Source organism: Bos taurus, chromosome X, assembly GCF_002263795.3.
Source record: "Bos taurus isolate L1 Dominette 01449 registration number 42190680 breed Hereford chromosome X, ARS-UCD2.0, whole genome shotgun sequence".
Lineage (NCBI taxonomy): Eukaryota > Metazoa > Chordata > Mammalia > Artiodactyla > Bovidae > Bos > Bos taurus.
This window is the reverse complement of record NC_037357.1, coordinates 110,754,195-110,767,557: the sequence shown is the minus strand read 5'-3', so window position 1 is coordinate 110,767,557 and position 13,363 is coordinate 110,754,195. Positions and strand designations below refer to the sequence as shown.

Below are 13,363 nucleotides of genomic sequence, written 5' to 3'. Positions count from 1 at the left end.
GCTGGATGGCATCACTGACTCAATGGACATGAGTTTGAGTGAACTCCGGGAGTTGATGATGGACAGGGAGGCCAGGCATGCTGTGATTCATGGGGTCGCAAAGAGTCAGACATGACTGAGTGACTGAACTGAACTCAACTGATTATCACTAACCTGTGTTGAACTCTTTTCAAGTTTTTGGACTAAATTATCCCAGCGCTGGGCAAAGTTGTCCAACCATGCTTCCATCTTTTGGGCAACCAATGTATTTTTCAGTGTTGAAAGGAGATCATGGTTGAGTGAGCAGAGTTTGTCCATGGTTTGCTTTTTCTTTTCTAGATCAGTTTTTAAAACCTGTTAAAACAAGGAAAAACACAGACTAAGCCTTGGTTACATTTTACAAAATGCTGTAGTTCAATCTGCTTTTGCATGCATTTTCACATTTGTATAGACACGAAAAGATTATAACTCTGCCTGCAAAAGAAAAAGAGTTCATAAAAATATAAGTAGAAAATTATAATCCAAATAATGTTCCCAAGAATCTTAGAGAGAAATGAAAGTCAGATGCAGAATAAACACTTTTATTTATTTTAGAATAAATAAGGAATCAGAGGCATTTATGAGCTACCTGAACATTCTTGAAGAACAGTCAGGGGAAAAACGTAGTGTTGGTTCAAAAGGAAAAACAGAGATCAACATATGGAAATTACTTTTTAATATTTGGAGGTGTTCTAAAGTGAAAGGTAGGGCTCTTGGATGTTAGTGAATTTCCTCTTAATTTCTGATAAATTCAAATGAAATACCACATGCCAGGAGTACTGAGAAGAACATGGTGAATTGAGAAGATGAGCATAGCTAAGGGGCCTTTCCAATCTGAAATGCTGCGATTCTTTGAAAACATTTGCAATATTTTTTTTTATTTCTATGATTTGTACATACTTTTCATTATTCAGATACAAAAACCTCGCTATGCAGTTTACTTATTTTACATTTTTTTACATCTGTTATTCAATTAACATTCAGCTACTTGAGTAATTATCTTCTAAAGCTAATTTTAAAGCCCATTAAGTAATAGAATAAAGTAATTGAGTATGGCACAAATCCTTTGGAATCACTATGCTTGTTTTCTAAATGCTTATGTGTTTCATGAAGTATTTTTATATCATTCATATTTCCAAAGTTCCTAGGAGCTATGGAAGTTTACACATGCTCTTTGGTTGATAAAAAATGAATTTAAAAAGCGGCTTGTGTGAAATTAGTAGATCAGGACAGTTTATTCTTTCATTTTATCCATTAAGGTCACCCTAGGCTTTGGACTGGAATGGAATGCAAAAGTAGGAAGTCAAGAAACACCTGGAGTAACAGGCAAATTTGGCCTTGGAATATGGAATGAAGCAGGGCAAAGACTAATAGAGTTTTGCCAAGAAAATGCACTGGTCATAACAAACACCCTCTTCCAACAACACAAGAGAAGACTCTACACATGGACATCACCAGATGGTCAACACCGAAATCAGACTGATTATGTTCTTTGCAGCCAAAGATGGAGAAGCTCTATACAGTCAGCAAAAACAAGACCAGGAGCTGACTGTGGCTCAGACCATGAACTCCTTATTGCCAAATTCAGACTCAAATTGAAGAAAGTAGGGAAAACCACTAGCCCATTCAGGTATGACCTAAATCAAATCCCTTATGATTATACAGTGGAAGTGAGAAATAGATTTAAGGGCCTAGATCTGATAGATAGAGTGCCTGATGAACTATGGAATGAGGTTCGTGACACTGTACAAGAGACAGGGATCAAGACCATCCCCATGGAAAAGAAATGCAAAAAAGCAAAATGGCTGTCTGGGGAGGCCTTACAAATAGCTGTGAAAAGAAGAGAAGCAAAAAGCAAAGGAGAAAAGGAAAGATATAAACATCTGAATGCAGAGTTCCAAAGAATAGCAAGAAGAGATAAGAAAGCCTTCTTCAGTGACCAATGCAAAGAAATAGAGGAAAAAACAGAATGGGAAAGACTAGAGATCTCTTCAAGAAAATCAGAGATACCAAAGGAACATTTCATGCAAAGATGGGCTCGATAAAGGACAGAAATGGTATGGACCTAACAGAAGCAGAAGATATTAAGAAGAGATGGCAAGAATACAAAGAAGAACTGTACAAAAAAGATCTTCACGACCCAGATAATCACAATGATGTGATCACTGATCTAGAGCCAGACATCCTGGAATGTGAAGTCAAGTGGGCCTTAGAAAGCATCACTACGAACAAAGCTAGTGGAGGTGATGGAATTCCAGTTGAACTATTCCAAATCCTGAAAGATGATGCTGTGAAAGTGCTGCACTCAATATGCCAGCAAATTTGGAAAACTCAGCAGTGGCCAGAGGACTGGAAAAGGTCAGTGTTCATTCCAATCCCAAAGAAAGGCAATGCCAAAGAATGCTCAAACTACCACACAATTGCACTCATCTCACATGCTAGTAAAGTAATGCTCAAAATTCTCCAAGCCAGGCTTCAGCAATATGTGAACCGTGAACTTGCTGATGTTCAAGCTGGATTTAGAAAAGGCAGAAGAACCAGAGATCAAATTGCCAACATCTGCTGGATCATGGAAAAAGCAAGAGAGTTCCAGAAAAACATCTATTTCTGCTTTATTGAGTATGCCAAAGCCTTTGACTGTGTGGATCACAATAAACTGTGGAAAATTCTGAAAGAGATGGGAATACCAGACCACCTGATCTGCCTCTTGAGAAATTTGTATGCAGGTCAGGAAACATCAGTTAGAACTGGACATGGAACAACAGACTGGTTCTAAATAGGAAAAGGAGTACGTCAAGGCTGTATAATGTCACCCTGCTTATTTAACTTATATGCAGAGTACATCATGAGAAACACTGGACTGGAAGAAACACAAGCTGGAATCAAGATTGCTGGGAGAAATATCAATAACCTCAGATATGCAGATGACACCACCCTTATGGCAGAAAGTGAAGAGGAACTCAAAAGCCTCTTGATGAAGGTGAAAGTGGAGAGTGAAAAAGTTGGCTTAAAGCTCAACTTTCAGAAAACGAAGATCATGGCATCCGGTCCCATCACTTCATGGGAAGTAGATGGGGAAACAGTGGAAACAGTGTCAGACTTTATTTTTCTAGGCTCCAAAATCACTTCAGATGGTGACTGCAGCCATGAAATTAAAAGATGCTTACTCCTTGGATGGAAAGTTATGACCAACCTAGATAGCATATTGAAAAGCAGAGACACTACTTTGCCAATAAAGGTTCATCTAGTCAAGGCTATGGTTTTTCCTGTGGTCATGTACGGATGTGAGAGTTGGACTGTGAAGAAGGCTGAGCGCTGAAGAATTGATGCTTTTGAACTGTGGTGTTGGAGAAGACTCTTGAGAGTCCCTTGGACTGCAAGGAGATCCAACCAGTCCATTCTGAAGGAGATCAGCCCTGGGATTTCTTTGGAAGGAATGATGCTAAAGCTGAAACTCCAGTACTTTGGCCACCTTATGCGAAGAGTTGACTCATTGGAAAAGACTCTGATGCTGGGAGGGATCGGGGGCAGGAGGAGAAGGGGACGACAGAGGATGAGATGGCTGGATAGCATCACTGACTCGATGGACGTGAGTCTCAGTGAACTCCGGGAGTTGGTGATGGACAGGGAGGCCTGGCGTGCTGCGATTCGTGGGGTCACAAAGAGTTGGATACGACTGAGCAACTGATCTGATCTGAGGCTTGGGAAATCCATTTCCATCTCCCCAATGCTAGACCCTAATTTAATTTGTAAAAACAGACTAAGAAGAAAGAAAGGAGATAATTATTTTATGGATGTTTTACCATCCTCTCTCATTGGCATCAGCAAATGCAATGAACATAAACTAAGCTGTGAGACCTACCTTTCCAAAATAAATGCAAATTTATTTAAGAACAACTAACATTGCATATGGCAAATAAATGAGCATGAAACAGATGCAGCAATTGCTCATGAACTGAAGTATCATTGACAGAGAGAAATCAATATACGCCCACCCCCTGCAAAGGACACTTTATGTAGCTCATTTTGGCATGCCACCTGCATTGATAGCTCTGAACTGCAGACAGCTCTGGTGTCTCCTTCAATTAGTTCATCCTTTTCTCAGAATTTGCTTCACCTGGTGTTCTTTATATTGTAGTCTTACTGCGAGCCATTTTTAGGGAATAAAAGCAAGTTTTGAAATGCATTTCTAGTTTCTCCTCAATAATTGTCTTTTCACTATTTTTCCTAAGCCTGAAAGAATGCAATAGACCAAAATATACAATCTGAATTTGAAGAAGAGGAAACAATTTACATTGGAGATTTATGAGTAGTCTCCTGTTACCTAAAAGGTTTTCTTAGATGATCTATAAAAGTAGTTGGATACACAAAGAGATATAGTGGCAAATGACATGGAGCCTCCTGTGTTAACAATCAACCAAAGAAGAGGCACTTAGTGAACATTACAAAAATAAAGGGGAAATTTCCCATTAAAGAATATAATTAAGAATAATAACTCAAGGTAAAATAAAAACAGCATTATTATAAATTGTGCAATTATCAAATCAATAATATTTTTACCCAAATCTATATGACAAAAACACTGTACTAGCCAAGGCTTCTATCTGGTAAATTCTAGATCTAGTTTGTCAAATAGTGATAGCAGGATAGTAGTTCTGCCTCAGTGTGTTTCCTCCGTTGGCTCTGAACCAATCTCTCTCCCAGTCTTTCTTCATCTTATCAAGTTCCTGAAGTACTCTCACACCATAACTAACAAGAAAAAAACAGGAAATCCATGGTGGTGCCAGATACAATGCATCATAGTAATGAATTACCTTCTCCCATCTATCCTTAGACAGAAATTATTCTAAGCTTGGATTTTGTGTATATTAAATAACTACAATTTAGTTGTTACTCAGTTTTAGTGTATTAAAAGGATATATTTCTGCATCCTAATAATTGATTATAGATCTTTGAGTGCCAGAGAACTAGAGTTCTAGAAAATTCAGAAGGCAAAAAGAAGCTCTAGAAAATGTGTACAAGGCAGAGATCAGCTAGGCTTTTGAAAGAAGAAATATAATTTATTTTCATAGAAGCGAGGTACCTGGACAAACCTCCAAGGTAAACAGGAAAGAACAGCCAATAAATCAGATTGGACAGCAGTAGAAACAGGCAGGCAATAGATAAGCTGCTCAAGAAGACAAGATAAACATGCTCTATATGGTCAAGGTTAGATGATTTGAAGTGAAAAGAGAATGTATGCTTGCAAAAAGCCCACAAAGTCATCACCTTATTCTCATCAGACGGACACTTCAGAGATCAAGGCCAAGATAATTTCTCATAAACTGGCAAAACTGAATCCTGTACCTATTTTATGAGTAGTTATCTATATGTAAGAAGTTTTCTGGTGGCTCAGTGGTAAAGAATCTGTCTGCCAGTGCAGGAGACATGGGTTCAATCACTGGATCGGGAAGATCCCCTGGAAAAGGAAATGGCAACCCACTCCCGTATTCTTGTCTGGAGAATTCCATGGCCAGAAGAGCCTGGTGGGCTATAGTCCATGGAGTTGCAAAGAGTCAGACACGACTGAAGCGACTAAACAACAACAAGACAGAGTAATCCAATTCTTTCTAATCACCTGTTGTTGCACTTAGGTAGATTGATCCACTGTGGGGGTTTCTCATCTTAAGGAAGCATAAGAATCACCAGGAAGGCTTGTGAACTGGAAGACTTCTCGGCCCTATGCCTCCAGAGTTTATAAATCAGTGTTCTTGCCTGGAGAATCCCAGGGACGGGGAGCCTGGTGGGCTGCCGTCTATGGGGTTGCACAGAGTCGGACACGACTGAAGTGACTTAGCAGCAGGCCTGGGATGAGGCCTAAGGATTTGCCTTTCTAAGGAGTTCCTGGGTAATGCTGCTAGTCTATGGACCACACCATGAGAACCACTGATGCTATCTGGAGGATTTCTTTGAGGGTCATCACTGAAGCTGAGGTCAAGTTAGCAAGTCCTGGTGAAATAGCACTGTTCACAGGGATTTGCCAAGCTCCCATAAGTACTCTGGCCCTGCCGTCTTATCTTGCAGACACTTGATAGTGACCTAAGCCCACAGCATTCCTGTAGTCCCTGCACACCACACTCTCTTGGATCATCAACTTTTCCAGAGTTGTCCTTTGCTGGCAAATGCCACAGCAACAGTACTTTTCCACAGGAGCCTGTTTCTTGTTAATTTGGGCCTTCCCATGAGAGCCTACTTGATTCTTCCAGTCTTAGAATTCACCTCAGTTTCTTCTTTCCTTTGCTTTTTATTCTTTATGCCAAGTAAAAACTCAATTTGGATGATAGAACGATATGATTTGGATAAAAAAACGTATCAGGAGAAAATCAAATACTTGACTCCTCTTCTCTCACCTCACATGAAAAGTAGAAGAAAATCCCATGGGTTATTAGTGGTAATATTTCAAAACAAATTACATTGATTGTAAATAAAAGAGAGATTTAGCACACTGTATCTATACCTAGGTATGTAGTAGGAACTGGTGACAGATGGTACCTGTTTTGGGTCTCAGATTGTGACATATTTTAATGAACATTAAATTCTTACTCACTGCCTGAGTCAGCAGGGGAATTTTACCTCAAATTCTAGACCAGCTGTCAGGTTTTGTTAATTGGCTTAAACTATCAAATGGTAAGACTTATACAAAACATATTTTCACTTTGTTCACAAGTAAGGTGACATAATTTGAATTTTAATCATATTGGAAAATTATTGAGACTTCGCTAAGAGAGCATTTTCATGGCCCTGGAGCTAGCAATGTCTTTTTATATAAAAATGTCAACATCGAGGCACATGATTATTCAAAACAAAAATTTTCAACTGCGGTTATTTTTCTGTCAAAGAATCGAATGTGATGAGTTCTGAAACAGCTTAAAAGTCTTGGACCTGAGTCTGGATATCTTGGTGTTCACTTTAACTCTGCTACTAATCTTCTATTACTTTATGCATGCCATGTGTTTTCTTCTGGGCCTCAATTTCCTCTTCTGAAATAAACTTGTCTGTCTCCTTGTTTCCATGCCCAGTGCTACTTAGTTCAGTTCTAATTGGCCTCTTTTCTATGAAAAGTCTTACTACCAAAGAGTGCTCTGGAAATGCAAATATGATTGTTATTCAGCTCCCAATGGCTCCCCATTAGTTTCAGAACAAAATTACAAATGTATCACTGCTATTTTTGCACTGTTTGATACATAGATTTCTTTTCTGAAGTCTGTCTTTAGTAATGATATCACTCAAAAAACACATTCTCTGAGGATTGATTTATATCAATGAGAAGCTAGTTTGTAATAACAAGTAATACATATGTGAATCTATTTTAAATTAAAAGCTTATAGAAAAATAGTCACTATGGAGCCAAAAATGTATGATACAAATAAATATTTGGTAATATGGTACAAAATTAACTGAGGAAATTTATTTAAGATTAGTTCAAATAAATTATTTAATTATTATGATGTATAATATATATCAATACAGACAGAAATAGATTAGGTAAAGTTATGAAACATTATTTACAATAGACCATTGTTTTATATCACAGTTAACATCACATTAGCATTTAGTAGAATTGATCAAAAATAGAAAAGAAATCCTAATTATGCAATACTTACTTGAAAAATCAAGCTCTTAATAAATATTGGATTGGCCTCTCCCTTACTGGAAAATAATAAAATTCACAGTTGAAGAGAAGCTTTGTAGATTTCTTTTTAATTCCATACAGTTCAACTCAAACTGAAATGTCTCAATGAACCCTGATGTCCCCTTATTGCCAAAGTTTGTTAATCCCTCAAAACATATGGGTGCTATAATCACTACCCCACCTGGGGAGAGTGTGCTCACCAAGCACCTGGTCACCTGAGCTGCTCAGAACTGGGAAGGGCACAAAACGCAGGCCCAACTAAGTCCGCGACTCTGTAGAGTACCCAAGAACCTGAGTGGCTTACACCTGGGAAGTGAATGCAACCCAGGGCCTGCTTTAGACAGTTCCCCTGCAGAGCAACCTGGAACTTGAGCAGTGTAGACTGGAAAAGCACACACGCTGTGAGTGGGGGCAAACCCAGTATGGCCCAGTCACTGCGAGCACTCCCCCCACATGCCAGTGATATTTGATTGCAGTGTTCCTCCCTCCCTGCAGCACAATTAAACAAGTGAGCCTAAATAAATGACCACTTTCAAACCCCTTGTGTCAGGGCGGAAGTTAGATATAAAAGAGACTTGCAAACAGAGGGAGCCAAGATAAACAAGAGGGAACCGCTTTGGAAGTGACAGGTACAACAGATTAAAACACTGTAGTTAGCATTGACTACAATGGAAGGGACCCATAGACCTTGAGAAGAAGTATAAGCTGGAACAAGGAACTATCTGAAACTGAACTGACCCCACACTGCCCTCAACAGCTCCAGAGAAATTCCTAGATATATTTTACTATTATCATTTTCTAATTTTTTAAAAATTTTTAAGTTCTTTATTACTCCTTTAATTTTCCTTTTTAAAACCTACTACAACCTTGTAAAAGAGAGACCCTATGTTTAAAGCAAATTTCATATTTTTTTTATAACGTTTGTAATTTTCTTTTGTGTTTTTAATAGTGTATTTTTAAGAGTCTAACCTCTACACTAGATTTTTAACCTTTGCTTTTTGGTATTTGTTATCAATTTTGTACCTTTAAGAATCCAATCTTCAATACCCATTTTTACTTAGGAGTGTGATTACTGGCTTGATTGTTCTCTCCCCTTTTGACTCTCCTTTTGCTCCACCAGGTCACCTCTATCTCCTGCCTCCCACTTCTCTTCTCTACTTTGTGAATCTCTTTAGGTGTTTCAGGCTGTGGAGAACACTTAGGGAACTGATCACTGCCTAGATTGGTCTCTCTCCTTTTTACTCCCCCTCCTCTCCTCCTGGTCACTGCTATCTCCTTCCTCCCTCTTCACTTCTCTATGGAACTCTGTGAACCTCTCTGAGTGTTCCAGACTGTGGAAAGTAAGTAGGGAATTGATTGCTGGCTAGATTGCTCTCGCCTCTTTTGATTCCCCCTCTTCTCCTCCTGGTTACCTCTATCTCCCTCCTCCCTCTTCTCATCTCCATGTAACTCTGTGAACCTCTCTGGGTGTCCCTCACTGTGGAGAATTTTCTTTCCATTAACCTAGATGTTTTATCAGTGGTGCTATAAGGATGGAGAAGTCTTGAAGCTACTGTAAGAATAAGACTGAAAGCCAGAGGTAGGAGGCTTAAATCCCAAACTTGACAACACCAGAAAACTTCTGACTCCAGGGAATATTAATCGACAAGAGATCATTCAAAAGCCTCCATACCTACACTGAAACCAAGCTCCACCCAAGAGCCAACAAGTTTCAGAGAAAGACATACCAAGCTAATTCTCCAACAACACAGGAACATAACCCTGAGCACAAAAATACAGGCAGCCAAAAGTCACACCAAACCCATACACACCAAAAAATTCACTACTGGACATTTCTCTGCACTCCAGAAAGAAGAGATGCAGCTCCACCCACCAGAACACTGAGGCAAGATTCCCTAACCAGGAAGCCTTGGCAAGCCACTCGTCCAAGCCCACCCACAGGGAGGAACCTCCACAATAAATAGGAACCACAAACTTCCAGCATAAAGAAAGGCCATCCCTAACACAGCAACCTAAACAAGATGAAAGGCAGAGAAATATTCAGCAGGTAAAGGAACATGATAAAAGCCCACCAAACCAAACCAAAGAGGAGGAGATAGGGAGTCTACCTGAAAAAGAATTCAGAAAAATGATAGTAAAAATGATCCAAAATCTTGAAAACAAAATGGAGTTACAGATAAATAATTTAGACACAAGGATTGAGAAGATGAAAAAAAATTTAACAAGGACCTAGAAGAAATAAAAAAGAGTCAATCAATAATGAATAATGCAATAACTAAGATCAAAAGCACTCTGGAGGGAACCGGCAGTAGAATAACTGAGGCAGAAGATAGGATAAGTAAGGTAGAAGATAGAATGATGGAAATAAATGAAGCAGAGAGGAAAAAATAATTAAAAGAAAGGAGGACAACTTCCGAGACCTCTGAGACAATATTAAATGCCCCAACATTCAAATCATAGGAGTCCCAGAAGAAGAAGACAAAAAGAAAGGCCATGAGAAAATACTTTAGGAGATAATAGTTGAAAACTTCCCTAAAATGGGGAAGGAAATAGCCACCTAAGTCCAAGAAACCCAGAGAGTCCCAAACAGGATAAACCCAAGGCAAACACCCCAAGACACATATTAATCAAAATAACAAAGATCAAACACAAAGAACAAATATTAAAAGCAGCAAGGGAAAAACAACAAATAAATCACAAAGGGATTCCCATAAGGATAACAGCTGATCTTTCAATAGAAACTCCTCAAGCCAGAAGGGAATGGCAGCACATACTTAAAGAGTGATGAAAGAGAAAAACCTACAGCCCAGATTACTGTACCCAGCAAGGATCTCATTCAAATATGAAGGAGAAATCAAAAGCTTTACAGTCAAGCAAAACCTCAGAGAATTCAGAACCACCAAACCAGCTTTTCAACAAATGCTGAAGGATAGTCTCTAGACAGGAAATACAGAAAAGGTGTATAAACTCGAACCCAAAACAACAAAGTAAATGGCAATGGGATCATACTTATAAATGTTACTTTAAATGTAAATGGGTTGAATACCCCAACCAAAACACAAAGACTGGCTGAATGGATACAAAAACAAGACCCCTATATATGCTGTCTACAAGAGACCCACCTCAAACCTAGGGACACACACAAACTGAAAGTGAAGGGCTGGAAAAAGATATTTCATGCAAATGGAGACCAAAAGAAAGCAGGAGTAGCAATACTCATATCAGATAAAATAGACTTTGAAATAAAGGCCATGAAAAGAGACAAAGAAGGATACTACATAAATGGTCAAAGATCAATCCAAGAAGAAGATATAACAATTATAAATATACATGCACCCAACATAGGAGCACAACAATATGTAAAGCAAATGCTAACAAATATGAAAGAGGAAATTAACAGTAACACAATAATAGTGAGAGATGTTCATACTCCACTCACACCTATGGATAGATGAACTAAACAGAAAATTAGCAAGAAAATACAAACTTTAAATGATACAATGGACCAGTTAGACCTAATTGATATCTATATTTCACCCTAAAACAATGAATTTCACCTTCTTCTCAAGTGCACACAGAACCTTCTCCAGGATATATAACATCCTGGGCCATAAATCTAGACTTGGTAAATTCAAAAAAATTGAAATAATCTCAAGCATCTTTTCTGATCACAATGCGGTAAGATTAGATGTCAACTACAGGAAAAAAAAAAAAAGTATTAAAAATACAAACATATGGACGCTAACAACACACTTCTGAATAACCAACAAATCACAAAAGAAATCAAAATATGCATAGATATGAATGAAAATGAAAACACAACAATCCAAAACCTACGGGAATCAGTAAAAGCAGTGCTAAGGGGAAGGTTCATAACAATAGAAGCCTACCTCAAGAAACAGGAGAAAAATCAAATAAATAAACTAACTCTACACCTAAAGCAACTAGAAAAAGAAGAAATGAAGCACCCCAGGGTTAGTAGAAGGAAAGAAATCATAAAAATTAGGGCAGAAATAAATGAAAAGAAACAAAGGAGACCATAGCCAAAATCAACAAAGCTAAAAGCTGGTTCTTTGAGAAGATAAATAAAATAGACAAACCATTAGCCAGACTCATCAAGAAACATAGGGAGAAGAAATAAATCAACAAAATTAGAAATGAAAATGGAGAAATTACAACAGACAACACAGAAATACAAAGGATCGTAAGAGACTACTATCAGCAACTATATGCCAACAAAATGGACAACTTGGAAGAAATGGACAAATTCTTAGAAAAGTATAACTTTCCAAAACTGAACCAGGAAGAAATAGAAAATCTTAACAGACCCATCACAAGCACAGAAATCAAAACTGTAATCAGAAATCTTCCAACACACAAAAGCCCAGGACCAGATGGCTTCATGGTTGAATTCTACCAAAAATTGAGAGAAGAGCTAACACCTATCCTACTCAAACTCTTCCAGAAAACTGCAGAGGAAGGTAAACTGCCAAACTCATTCTATGAGGCCAATATCACCCTAATACCAAAACCAGACAAAGATACCACAAAAACAAGTAAATGACAGGCCAATATCACTGGTGAACATAGATGAAAAAATCCTTAACACAATTCTAGCAAACAGAATCCAACAACATAGTAAAAAGATCATACAACATGACCAAGTAGGTATTATCCCAGGGATGCAAGGATTCTTCAATATTCGCAAATCACTCAATGTGGTATACCACATTAACAAATTGAAAGATAAAAACCAATCATCTCAATAAATGCAGATAAAGCCTTTGACAAAATTCAACATCCATTTATGATAAAAAGCCTCCAGAAAGCAGGCATAATAGGAACATACCTCAACATAATAAAAGCCATATATGATAAAACTACAGGAAACATTATCCTCAAAGGTGAAAAATTGAAAGCATTTCCCCTAAAATCAGGAACAGACAAGGGTGCCCACTCTAACTGCTACTATTCAACATAATTTTGGAAGTTTTGGTCGCAGCAATCAGAGCAGAAAAAGTAATAAAAGGAATCCAAATTGGAAAATAAGAAGTAAAACTCTCACTGTTTGCTGATAACATGACCCTCTACATACAAAACCCTAAAGACTCCTCCAGAAAATTACTAGAACTAATCAATGAATATAGTAAAGTTGTGGGCTATAAAGTCAACACACAGAAATCCCTTGCATTCCTATACACTAACAATGAGAAAATAGAAAGAGAAATTAAGGAAACAATTCCATTCACCATTGCAATAAAAAGAATAAAATATTTAGGAATATATCTACCTAAAGAAACAAAAGACCTATTTATATAAAACTATAAAACACTGGTGAAAGAAATCAAAGAGGACACTAATAGATGGAGAAATATATCATGTTCATGGATTGGAAGAATCAATATAGTGAAAATGAGTATACTACCCAAAGCAATCTATAGATTCAATGCAATCCCTATCAAGCTATCAATGGTATTTTTCACAGAGCTAGACAATTTCACAATTTGTATGGAAACACAAAAAAACTCGAATAGCCAAAGCAATCTTGAGAAAGAAGAACAGAACTGGAGGAATCAACCTGCCTGACTTCAGGCTCTACTACAAAGCCACAGTCATCAAGACATTATGGTACTGGCACAAAGATAGAAATATAGATCAATGGAACAAAACAGA

The 13,363-nt window shown here is 37.9% G+C and overlaps 1 protein-coding gene across 10 annotated transcripts in view; it reads right to left on the bottom strand.

Moving 5' to 3' along the window:
• Positions 1 to 13,363, bottom strand: part of DMD (dystrophin) — a 2,236,915-nt gene that overhangs the window by 1,537,204 nt on the left and 686,348 nt on the right. For all 10 annotated transcript variants that reach the window (XM_024988361.2, XM_024988358.2, XM_024988360.2 and 7 more), the window contains one exon: positions 154 to 333. In XM_024988361.2, coding sequence (XP_024844129.1) covers positions 154 to 333 — 180 coding nt within the window. The remainder of the gene's footprint in view (positions 1 to 153; positions 334 to 13,363) is intronic.